This window comes from Periophthalmus magnuspinnatus, chromosome 21 (assembly GCF_009829125.3).
Source record: "Periophthalmus magnuspinnatus isolate fPerMag1 chromosome 21, fPerMag1.2.pri, whole genome shotgun sequence".
NCBI classification, from domain to species: Eukaryota; Metazoa; Chordata; class Actinopteri; order Gobiiformes; family Gobiidae; genus Periophthalmus; species Periophthalmus magnuspinnatus.
In genome coordinates this window covers 8,118,990-8,132,108 of record NC_047146.1, presented here as the reverse complement: position 1 = coordinate 8,132,108, position 13,119 = coordinate 8,118,990, and the positions used below count along the sequence as shown (strand labels likewise).

At 40.9% G+C, this 13,119-nt stretch overlaps 1 protein-coding gene across 4 annotated transcripts in view; it reads right to left on the bottom strand.

The window, feature by feature from the left end:
- The window catches only part of il1rapl1a (interleukin 1 receptor accessory protein-like 1a), a 215,128-nt gene that overhangs the window by 75,918 nt on the left and 126,091 nt on the right, over positions 1–13,119 (bottom strand). For all 4 annotated transcript variants that reach the window (XM_055230656.1, XM_055230657.1, XM_033987092.2 and 1 more), the window contains 2 exons: positions 12,854–13,040; positions 11,403–11,556 (listed from right to left, as the gene is read on the bottom strand). In XM_055230656.1, coding sequence (XP_055086631.1) covers positions 11,403–11,556; positions 12,854–13,040 — 341 coding nt within the window. The remainder of the gene's footprint in view (positions 1–11,402; positions 11,557–12,853; positions 13,041–13,119) is intronic.

The window sequence follows — 13,119 nt, the reverse complement described above, 5'->3', positions numbered from 1 at the left end:
GTACAGACTTATCGTGTGTTTGTGTGTTCATCATAAAGTAGTCAGAATTCAGCTTCCTATAATAAATGCATAATAAACGGAGCAACAAACATGAAGCTGTTTTAATGCTATGTTGTTTTTTTTACACTGTAATGGTCGGTAAAGTTCTGTTTTCACTACTCTGATTGGAAAATGTAATGGAATATGAGACAAAACACAATTTAAGACGGTTATTCAGTATTTTGTAAGTAAATACATTCAATTTTGAAGTATTATTCCCAATACTGTGGGTTTCACAAGTCAGAACTCGAATATAAAGTGTTGATGAAATGGCGCCATAACGTAATAAAACATAAAAAACACAAAAAACAACGCTACAGTGATATATAAAAAATAAAAAAAAAACTTTTACAGATTGTGTTGGGGGAAAGCATGAAACAGAAAAGTAATAACACAATGTAAACCTTTAAATTCAACATGGTCGGTATGTGCACCTCACAATCTGCACGAGTATATCTACTTCTTTGTCCACTTCTGTCTACTTCTACTTCTTTGTACCCTGTCGACCTACAGCCTCGAGCGTCAGACCCAACACAGAACATCAGCCGTACGCCACGTTTGAATAGAGCTGCCCAAATGCATGATTATAACCTTTGATTAGTTCAGTAAAATAGGATTTGTAAAAGAAAACTGTGTCTATAGTTACAAGTGCAATGTCTGACACCCTTTCTGCTTCCTGTCACCTTCGCCACTGCTGCTTAATGGTCATATTCTTATCTTTTAATTGGTAGGAGGGTTTCTGGAGTGTTCTTTTCTTAAGGACATGTATAATGAGTGGGTTATTTAGAGCCGCCACAGTGACCTTCAGCCTCTTCATATCCTGTCATGGGAACTACAGCCAACACTGCACTGATCGACTACAGTACCTCCTTCTGTTCGCACGGATACCACGGGATCCAAAGCACCAGCTGGAGAACAGGTTAGGATACTCATCGTGGGGAGAAGTAATAGGATGTACTGACCAACTTTTTCACTGTAGCTCTTGGACTTGAGTTGTCGTTTGCATTCGAAGTGGGTGTTCCAACGTAAAAGTCCATCATCCAAATCAAATGAGGTCACCACAAATTAGCATTAGCTTGTAGCCCATGAGGATAAACTGAGTAAATTGAGTGAGTCCAAGTTAGGACATGTGTTCCTATGATTAAATATAAATATACCAGTCCGAGTCTTAGGTTACAATTACTCGTGAAGCTCAGGATGTTTGTGACCCCAAGTTTTTTCTTCACTTACTAAACTTTTGCATGCCTTTGTCACAATCGTTGCATCACATTTATTATTAACAAATGAGAGGCTGCAGCGTTTACAGTGAAAATCGGGACCAGTTTGAAAAGACCTGATCCTGTGTCATGAAACAAAAGCGGTAGCAGCAGCATTTAGGATAAAGTTGAAAATGTTCCTGGTTGTTTTTACAGTTTGAACTCATTGGCACCGCTGCACCTGTCTAAGCTGCTGCAGCCTGACTCTCCTTCCAGAGTTCTTAGATCTGCAGATCAGCTCCTCCTGGTTGTTCCCAAGTCCGGGCTCGTGTCCAGAGGAGACGAGCCTTTTCAGTGGCGGTCCCTAAACTTTGGAACAGCCTCTTCATGTCTGCTCCGCTCAGGCTGTGGAGGAGTTTAAGACTAAACTAAAACACACACTTTTTTGCTTTGGCTTTAATTCAATGGAGACCAGGTCATTTTATGTAGTAGCGTTTTTATTAGCTTTAATATTGAACTTTTAACTTGTAATTTTAAAATTGTATTGTTTTGTTTGTACACTTTGGTCACCTGTGGTTGTTTTAAATTTGTTTTATAAATAAGTTTGACATGGACAAGTTTGACATAGATGTGCGGAGCTCCTCTGTGGTTCAACACTGTTTAATTATTGACCTACACTTCAAACGCCTTCAAAATACAGAATTATGATTTCCATTTCACTTGTGCAGTAGTGCCAGCTCACGGGGCCGATAATGGTAATAAGCAGAGATTGAGGGTCTGTGTGGGTGGAGCGGTGGAGGTCAGAATAGATTAATTGTGCGGGATGTAAATTTCATTCGTCACATACAGATTGATGTCAATTTTAATTGAATTAAAACAATGTGAACCCTGGCCTGCCTGCAGTCCTGGAGGACAGCTGGTGAATAGTGATGAAGAGAGTTGAAGAAAGGAGGTGGAGAAGGGCGAGGGTGGCTAACGGAGACACCCAGTGAGAGATTAGTTAATGAAAGCAAGTTATGGCTGACCTTAAGCTAATGAGCCATTGTGTCCCACCCTTCACTGCTATGCTAACGTTTTATAGCAACTGCAAGGATGAATAAATTAACAGAAAGTGCAAACGGTGACATCTGTATCCTGATTATTTCTGGTTCAAAATGGCTGCCTTCCGAAAGGTTGTCAATAGAAATAATTCCCTATATGGTCATGATTTCACTTAAAGGTGCACTATGTAACCTTTCTGGCAGAGGGTTCGTCATGGAGATATTAATGTTTTGATTGCAATGTTCCGCAGTACAGTATCATCTGCTTGTCTCATATAGCCCTTAAAATAAAGAACAAGAAACAACGATCAGACCCCTGTTAAACACTGCAAATATGAGCAGAGTTGAAATAATCCCTGGAGACTGACACACAGACGTCTCTTACTGGAAGCACCTTGACTGTAGTGTCCAAGTAATATAATATATTTGTTATATTCACTTTTGTCTAAAATAAATGGAAGATTGAAGATCCTTCCTCAGCCTATCTCTACAAAGGCTGATAAATGCGTTGCCATATATAAGGCAGCGGCGTTTTCTGCACAGGTCTTTAGGGTGTGCAGGGGGCCGTCATGCTGTGAGTGATGTAACTGCAGCAGAGCCGTCTGGATGTGTAGGAGGAGTCAGCCTCTGGAGTAACACTTATCTCAGGTGTGATTCCATCATGTGATCCCCAAGGACGAGTACTGTATGTGTCCGGACACACTGTGTTTAGCATGACCGTGACACATGGGGAGCGCAGTAAATGACACCGGCTCAGACATGCACTGTAAAAAACATCTCCCCGATGACTCCAGACAATACAGACATTTATTAAATGTCTTCATTTTTCATTTGATTTAAAATTACTTTTTTAAATAATGACTTTTGTTGACTCTTAAAACTGTGTTTTTTTTGCCAAAATTTGGCAGAAGCTTTTATGGTTGTATTCTCAGACAGGAAATGTGCTATTAGCATGCTAATGGTTGTTAGCATTACCATGAGTGCCAAACTCTGCTTGTGCCTCTGAAAATTGTGAAACAAGCTAATAAACTTAACAAATAAATTATTCGTGATGAATTATTAGGATGTTATACACTGGGAAAGTGAGGAATAACTTTGGACCAACCCAAAGTATTTGACATAAGTTACGTCCTAAATGTCTATAATATAACTCAGCGTACCTGACTAAGTAAAATGACACACTCAAGATGCTTGTTGTTACAGTGTATATACAATAGTGATTCTTTGAGACAGGGGTAAAACTATCTTATTTTGTGTTATCTCACTCACTTGCTCCTCTCTCTGGTCTGTGGGATTATATCTGCACTAATCGCTGGCTCTCTCTGGCTCTGGTGTGATGAACAGCACAGGGAAACGCACGGGGGAGGTGTGGACTCCTCTCTTTCCTGGTGTTGCATCCCTGCAGTTATTGCACCAGCTGGTCAGGTAGAGCTCCAGCCTAAAGCTCAGGCCAAATAAACAGACAGACACACAGACACTGCTCTGTGAGCCAGGCACTAACGTTTTACAAGGCTGTCAAGTCTTCATGCTGCTCAAGGTGACCTACACAAGGAGCCTTTTACTGCAATGAGAACATGTCCTAGATCACCTCACAACTACTTCCATAACACAGACTGATTACAAATACTGTATGCAAGTGGGTGTCCCACCATCAGACAGAGAGAAGGGAGACCTGATCATTTTGGACTAATGATGGCATTCTGGTACATTCTGGACTTTACGTTACTGGGTTAAGTCAGTGTTAAGCAGTGCTGAGAATAATCCCATTTAACTATAACGGCGTTAGTAACAGCGTTAATTTGATCAATAGTGAGTAATCTTTCCTCTGCTGTAACGCTGTTAGTTACTGTCAGTGTAACAGGGCTCATTATTTTACTGAGTCGCAGCAGCGGTGACAGATCAGACTCTCTCGTCTCATTCAGAGGAGCTGCAAAGTTTTTCCTTTATTTTGAGAAGTAAACAAGACTGAGACGAGGGATTAGACACAGCGATTGGCTAAAAAAAAGATTGACTGTAAAGGTGATCAGAAGCAGTGTTAGGCGGCATTAACACTTTTCTGACATTTCATTGGTTTAGTGTTGACCAGCGGGTAAATACTTGCCGTTTTTAACACACAGAAGGAAATATGTCATTTTTGTAGATTTTAAGGATATACATCATTATCTGGCATCTCATTTGTGATGGGAACATAAATAGACGACTACAGCAAGAGTAACACGTGCACCTGGAGTTTACAGATCACTGAAAAGACGTCAGTGATGTGAGAGTGAACACAGGCCTCTGTGGAGATGCTAAATTAAACTAATTAAACTAATGAAGATTTGACCATTTTCAGACATTCGAGACTTTTTTATATTTTCATGCCAAGTAATGTGAGTTTTAAAAGCTTTACCTCTGCAGCTTTAGAAGACAATTATTCACAGGCATGAACTTGAAAAGGTCATGTGTGGTTTGTGCATCTTCACTCTGTTTAGGCTGTGAAAAGTGAAGCATTAATTAGATTTAGATTTAACATTTCAAATGAACAAATAATAAAATAAACTGATAAGTGGAAGCAGAGCGCTGTAATCCGCTCTCTAATTGTTTGGTTTTAAAAGTAAAGTGCTGCTCTTACATGAACACAAGTTGCAGTGAAGCAGACTATTCCTTCTCTTCCCCTCCACTTCCTCTTGCCCTCTGCACCTCCAATTCTCGGTGCCAAATGGTACATTTACATTGGCCATAACCTCAATCACCAGCTCAGGGCTCTGGTGAATGAGCACACAGACATTTGCAAAGGAGCAGGCGAGCGCGTGCCGGCCCGGGCGAGGTATAATACGAGCCATAGATAGAAAGCCACGCCTGAGGCATCCATCAAACCAAACGACTCCATTACAGTAAGTCGGACAGAGGCAAACGGTAATGTGCAGTGTGATAAACACCGGGATAATAGTGTGTTTATGGGCCCGGACACACTGTTTGTGCTGGGAACACTGGACACGAATACAGATAAGATACAGGAGAAGCCACCACTTTGTCTTATTCATTCTTTCAGTCACGTCTCTCTCTTTCTCTTTCTCTCTCTCTCTCTCCGCCTCTCCGTTATCAGTCTTTTTCACTCCCTTGTTTCCTTCGTCCTTTTCTGGTCTGTATAATATGTTGTGCATACAGAATGCAGAGGGGGCAGTATACGTCAGCTGAATCCAGTGCTTTTCTGCCGTTACAATATTGCAGCGTAAAGATCATAAGCCACGAATGAGGCCTGAGAGGACCATCAAACTGAAGTGAGAGCGTTCAGATAGACATTACAATGAACTTTAGTGATAGGACGCCACTATCGGATGCACATTTCAGTATATTACTTCCGTAGCAGACAGAGCGTCAGATGTTTAAGGACAACACTCCACCGTCTAAGCAAAACTGTACAACAGAACTTTAGTAGGGGGCGTAATAAAACACCACCATATACGCTTTTTTATTGTGTTTACATTAATTTAGCTTTTAAACCAGTAAAACTAATTTTAGAAAATGTAAAAAAGTAAAGGGAGAATAAAGGATACTGTCTATTACACCATTAAGCATAAAAACAATGAGAAAAAGCTGCAAAAAGAAGATATGAAAATATAAGCAGGGTTGTGTCTTTCAGCATTTCAGTTTTATCATTATAGCACAGCCCTACATGCCCCTCTTTGTTCCAGTTTTTTTTTTTTTTTTTTAATATATATTTTCCGGTATAAGCGCTATTACGGGCCACAATCCATTTTACCCTGGATTAATGGACACTCAGGCAGTGCTGGTTGTCACTTAGGAATCTTCTACTAAGATAAAAAATACTTCCATTTATTTTCCCTGTATTTCTTGTATGTTCATAAATTGTAGCATATTGTACAGATGTAGCGCCCAGGTCATAAAGTGAGAGTACATGAAATGAGGGCAGTGGGGTCAGTGTTTCCTCTACATTTCTATTAAGCCGCCTAGTATCAACTCTTGATTAAGGTGCTTTCAGAACTGGGCTGCTGTGTTTATGCCCATAGTTAACCTCTATTACACTGCTGACCCTGGCCCATCGCTCCGCGCCCGTCCTCTCCATCCCCCTCTGTAATGGGGGCTGTTACATGGCGTGGCCCAGTCAGAGCTTGAAGACGCAGGTGCAAAATGCGGCACTGCGCGGGTCACGCTACAGGCCAGTGTCTATTGCCTTATATTTCAGATCAGTTAAACTTAACAACCCCATTCATCCTCTTTGCCCTATCAAACAAAACTACACTTTTTTTTCCTTTTTATGCTTTAGGCAGAGGCAATGTCAGTTTTTACAGGCCCTGATAAAAAGTGGGTAATCTCACGCCCACTTGAGGGGATGATGATGTGTAGGTTTATTAAAGCAAATGAGCCCAAAGCCAGAACGGGCCCAAAACGGTTCTAGTGGGATACTCCGGCGTTAAAGAATAGCCATCTAACTGCTATTGTAATCAGGCAAAATGCTCTAGTGATAAAGAATGGGCACATTTTTATAGCGAGCGCTGCTGAGTTATTGAGGCACAATTGGCGTATTTTTCTCAACACAAATGCTTTTTATACGGCTAACAAGTTATCAAACAAATGTGGAAGAAAAGAGGTCAATCACACATGGAGTCTTTGGAGAGCACTACATTAACTTCGTATTAGATGATGTTCTTTATGTAAATGGTTCAAATGGGGAGCACGCAGACAAACACACACACACACACACACACACACACACACGCACGCACATACACACACAAGGCTGGAGATTTCTCTGCAGGATTCAAGCAGCCGAGCATAGCAAGGTGGCTGTCAACCAAAATTACTTTCTGTGTTCTGATGACTTATTGATGTTTCATTATAGAAAACATGCGTCTACCTCAACACTGCAGGTGTATGTTGGGAACAATATAAGCAGCAATACGCAAGGAGGGAGGCTGTACAGTGCACGGATGAGGCTGGATGCAGGTAGATGCAAAGTGGTTTGCATTTTTAAAGCATCCAAATACAAACAAGTGTTACGAAAATTCACTAGTCTTATCAAATGTGACAGTGAATAAATGTTTGTGTTTTTAATATTAGCTCTAAGTTAGTAGAAGCAAAAGGTTCTTGTCATTTAGCCAATGAATGAGACATGTACAGATACACTGCCAGGCAAAAGTTTGGACACGCACTCGCATTCAGTGTTTTTTTTATTAATTTCTACATTTTATACACATACAGAAGACACCAAATATATGAAGTAAGATATATGGAATTATGTAGTAAAGAGAAACAGGTAAAGCGCTCTACTATATTTTAATATATTTTACATTCAAATCCTCAAAGTATTCACCTTTTGCATTGTTGAAAAATATTAGTTATTTATTTATTAATTTCATATATATTACTTCATATAGGTAATGTATCTAAAATGTAGAAAGTAGTAAAAAAATAAAATAAAATAAATTTAAAAAAGTTAAAATTTTGGGCACACCTTCTCATTCAGTGGAACTATGTGGTAGTAAAAAAACCAACAAAAAAACAAAAACTCAAAGCAAAAGAGTGGGTACTTTGAGGATTTGAATATAAAAATATATATATATAAAAATAGCAGTGTTCTTTATCTTTTTTTCTTTGCTACATAATTACCCTAATTACCTTACCTCATATATATGTTTTCTGTATGACTGGTAGTGTTTATGCGTTTTCACCTTGCAGCAAGATGGTTTCAGGTTCTATTCCCAAGCCTTTTGTGTGGAGTTTGTATGTTCTGGATGGGTCTAAAATACTCCAGTTTCCACCATCAACCCCAAAAAGGCAGACAGCTAATCCACCATCAAGAACACTAAGGTCTACAAATGTTGTACAAAATGTTGTAGTTAATCCCTCCATTTCAAATTTGTATTCATAATAAAGTACTACTTGTATACAAAGTAGGCTTCACCTCTGCCCAGGTCCGCCTCCATATTGTGTATTTGGAACATGAGCTATACAATACATTTATCAGCCTATAAAGTTTTACAGCCAGTGTCATTATAGAACATTGGGGTCATGGAGACGGTCTAGAGCCGTGGAGCGGATTTACAAACATGCACACGGCACCACACAAATCACCAGCGTGCACAGTGTGGCCAGCAGCAGTTGGATACAAGGGGCACACGGGACACTGGACACCCTTACCACAGACTGTATATATCAATGGACATAGCTAACCTGCTAACCGCGTTTCAAATGGGAAGTGATCATGGGCGCTCTGTTGACTCCATTGATTCTGGCTCCAAATCACTTTAACATTAGAAACTGTCGCCCCTCTGTCTGTAATTGCTGCTGTCAGACTCGTCAGTTTGGTCTTAAAATGTTTGTATTAACCTGCTCTACATGATCCTGGTATTTTAAATCAACATCAACATCTTCTTCATACAGTCCTTATGATATTGCCATAGACTGTATATATAAATGAACATAGCTAAACTGCGAGCTGCCGTGTTCCAAATAGAAAGTGATCATGGGCTGCGCTTCTGGCTCCATCGACTCCATTGGCTCCAAATCACTTTACATTAGAAAACGTGTGGCTCCTCTGTCTGTAACTGCTGCAGTGAACCTCGCCATTTTGTTCTTAAAATGTTCGTATTATCCCGCTCTACATGATCCTGGTGTTTATTATTTATAACTCATGTATTTATTATTATTATTATTATTTTACAATTGTGTCTGTTACTCAAGATATGAACATTAATAACAGACAAATCAGTCGCCTTCTTTCCCCGAGGTCGCTCCTGCTTGGATTGACAGCATTGCTAAGCGCCCACACTGCTGATTGGCTCTTTGGTTGCTATGATACTCACATTTGGAATTCCTAATATGGAAGTCGGCTCCAAATTGGCCCCTATAATGCAGCCTCATGAGTTTCATTTGGCTGGAGCCGAACATTACAGGTGACATCACACTCACTTAGTTCACTTCTTTATACAGTCTATGGATATTGTGACCTGAATAATTATCTATTCATTAAATAGTCATGAGCTCTCTACCCTCAACTTTAAAACCCAGTGTTGGTCCTGCTTATCTGCTACACTGATGCTGAACTGTTATTAGTAAACCCCTCCACGCTGAGACTTTAGCCTGGTCCGTGAACCATGTACAAGAACCTGTATCTTCATGTTGGATCTTAGCGCGATAACGAATTGCCGACCTCACACGTTATCAGCCTCACATCACAGAAGAGCAATGGCCGACCGCACAAATAAACCCCAGCCCAAGATACTCATCAACTCCAACACCTGGCCTGAACACATCACAACTATCAGAGAAATGGGTTGTGTTCAGAGACGCTGGAGACATACACATCTGAGAACATTTGTATTAGAGCTGAAGCTAGATTTTAGTTCTCGAAACTCACTCCTAATCATGATTTTTGCTGTACAACTCATGCTACACCTTAGGGGACGATACTGAAATTATGTGACGATTATCATGGCCAAAATAACTGCGATTAATGATTTTTATCACGATGACGATTCAAGTGGTTATGAATATAAATGATTATAACTTTAAGTGAGAATATTATGGATGAGCAGGGCCGTCAACTGAAAATTTGGGGGCCCAGGGCAATAGGTCTTACATGGGCCCCTGTAATAGGAAGAGGGTCCAATTCTATGCCCCTAAGACCCTGAGGCACGGGACAACAGACCCCTTTGTCCCCCACTCTCAACTTCCCTGTGGATAAGTTGTTTTTTCTGCACATTCCGGTGATATAATGGCGATTATCTTTGCGGGCGATCATCACGATTACCATATAAAACGTCCCACGAATGATTATTGTCAACCCTTTTTATCACGATAAACGATATTATTGTTTATTGTCCCATCCCTACTATACCTACTTGTATTATGATTCCTATTTTCAAACTATTTATTCTGTCACAATCTCTACTTTGTTTTCAAACACTCAGAACCGCTTAAATACACTACTGCCTAATAACCTTAAGCCTGCTTCTTTTAGACTCAGCTCTTCTTCTTCTCCCTGTTATACTCCTTTCATTAACCTTAATCAGAGCAGTTGACCATCTGGACCACCGGGGCTAAAAGCATCCAGCCCTGGCCCCAGCTCTGGAGTCCACTCAGGCTGAAAAACAACAAACGGGTGCATTTAGGGCCGCTCCGCTCACCTGCAGCTGTGTGAGAGATGGATAGAAACCATGCACAAGCCAGCACTGTAAATCCTGTGACCTTGGTGCTGGCTCTTTAGCTTTCTGTGTGAGGGGCTTTAGCCTATAGACTTAAATATTTCACTGAAGCTCTCCCGGCTGCAAAGTGCTGAGCTGGGGAGAAGTGATAGAAGCCAGACCACAGCGTTCGACTTCCCCCAGCAATTAACAGAGCAGCGGGATGTCACTGCGGTATCCTCCACCGATGTGTAGCGGCAATGGATACCCCCATTATCACGCGCAGGCTTTTACTTAAGCTTCAAAAACTGGAACACTTTTACAGGGCATTCTAACGTGCGCCCAACAGGACTCAGGAGCAATGAAATGTACAGGAATGAGCAGATTCTGTGGCTTAAAATGCTTGTACTGTACACAAATGCTACTTTCTTTATGCACACAAACATTATGACAAAAAAAAAAAATCAATATAATGTTTATATTTTGTCCTATGCCTTTATAAAACCTGCAATCAACTATTAGATTTTTGCTGGACGTGATGAAAACTCAACTTGAATTTTAGATGATCAGGATGAAATAGTAAGTAAGAGTTGAACCTGGTCAAATCTTGGTAAATTGTCACATTTTATATTGCTCTTTTCCACCTTCAAAGTGCTTTACATCAAGAAACCACACACATTCACACACACATTCATACACTAGTCTACGCAGACACTGGGGCGAGGCGGGTTAAGTGTCTTGCCCATGAACACAACGAGCTGGAATCGCACTGCCAACCCGTGGGTCAGTGAATCAGACCACTGATGCTTACGTCAAGAGCGGGATTCGAACCGCCAACCTTCAGATCAGTGGAAAAACACACAAACACCAACTGAGCTACTGTTGCCATGGGGACACGCAAATCTTACTAACTGTGAGTTGTTTTTTTTAAACACACACAAATATGGCTACGTATTACAAAGTGTGCACTGTCATAAAATAAAACTCTTGAGACTTACCGGTGACTATGAGCTCTGTCGTCCTTCTGACCAAAAACCCTCCAAACTGCACCTCGCAAGTGTAATTTCCAATGTCGTCCTCCGTCACCTCTTCAAAAGTCAGATTGCTTCCTTTATAGAGGACGCTGGCTCGCCACTGCTTCGGACGGCATTCCTGCACATCACATCAACACGCACAGGTAACTCCAAACCCTATTTAGATATTGGACAATCCATCAAATTGTCATATAAACAAAACGGCAGCTGATCCAGACTTAGCCACCACTGACTTTTGCCCATGAGTATTTCCCAAAGCATATAAAATGTCATGAACCATTAGGAGTAAGGATGCTATTATGTAAAATCCTATATTTTAAAATGATAACGCATAGACCACTATCCTGTTTATCTGATTAAGATTTATTGCGCTGAACAGAATACTCTCCTTTCAATAATCCGGCAAGGCCACCTAGGACGCGCAATGTTATTTACCAAGGTCTCCCAACGACAAAATAGGTGCGCGTCTGCTGTGTTGATACGTATGTGCTCCGGAGTGTGGGTGGAGGCATCAAGTCTACGGCCTGATCCTCTTTCTAGCCCCAAGACGATAGCACGGTGTATCCTATTCCACCAGTGCTTCGGGCAAACCTTTAAATTCAATCACTCTAGTTTGGCGGTGGGTCCAAATTACTATATGTTCCAGCGCTCCCAGTCATTACCCAGAACCTAATTGAATTGTGGGAAAAATCTAGAGGTCAGGCTAATCAAGTGGTAATCTACCTGTGATTAGTCTGGCCCGGTTTGAAAATGCACTTTGTTGACCGCCGGCTACATCTGACCCGGGAAGAAGGAGCCAGGTGACATGTGAGGGAGGTGTAGGCTGCATAGATATAAGGCCCAAGGAGCTTTTGGAGGACACTCGCTTCTTAAGGGAAGAGGTTGATAACGGGCTCTCGTAGCTTTTCATTACTAAGGACATCGCTACATATGGCCTCTATGGTTTGAATGATGAAAATAATAACATGCCAATTTAATTTCCAAATCATACTGCATACAATTTATACATAATAGCACTTAACTCCTTCACTCCTTGTGGGTGTTAGAGTGAATAGCATGACTAAGGCACATACAGTAGATGCTTGGATTCCTGGAATAAAACTAAAAAAATAAAAATAAAATAACTTTATTCAAGGTGAGTACTGTACAAAACCAGCATAGGTGTTCTAAGGGATTTGGGGAAAGGAGAGAACTATCCAAAACCTGCGCTTGTACTTCAAAACATTCAAAGTACGTATACCAAGGAGTACTACCAAAGGCACTCACTAGAACTATTGCAACTACTGTACGATTGGGATTTTAACTGAATCTAAACAGACACGTTAACCTTACCATAGTGTTGAAGGAAAAGAAAATGAAAATGTATGAAATCGTAATAAGCTAACAGGCACGCTATAGTTGAACAGTCGTCCCACCTTGTACCATGTGATCTCCAGCTCCTTCCCCGGCTCCACGTAGTCCTCGATGTTTGGGCAGGTGATGTTTTTGGTCTTACTCAGCTCCGCCTTTTCCATCCTCCTCATGTTGGAGTTGTAGCACAGGTTCGTGTCATTCTCCGCCACGCTCAGAGACATGGACACCTTCATGCAGTACGTCGAGTTCCTACGGACAGACGCAAATTATTTTACATACATTTTACCTTTACTTTCCTTCTCTTTAATAAGATATTAATTTGACAAAG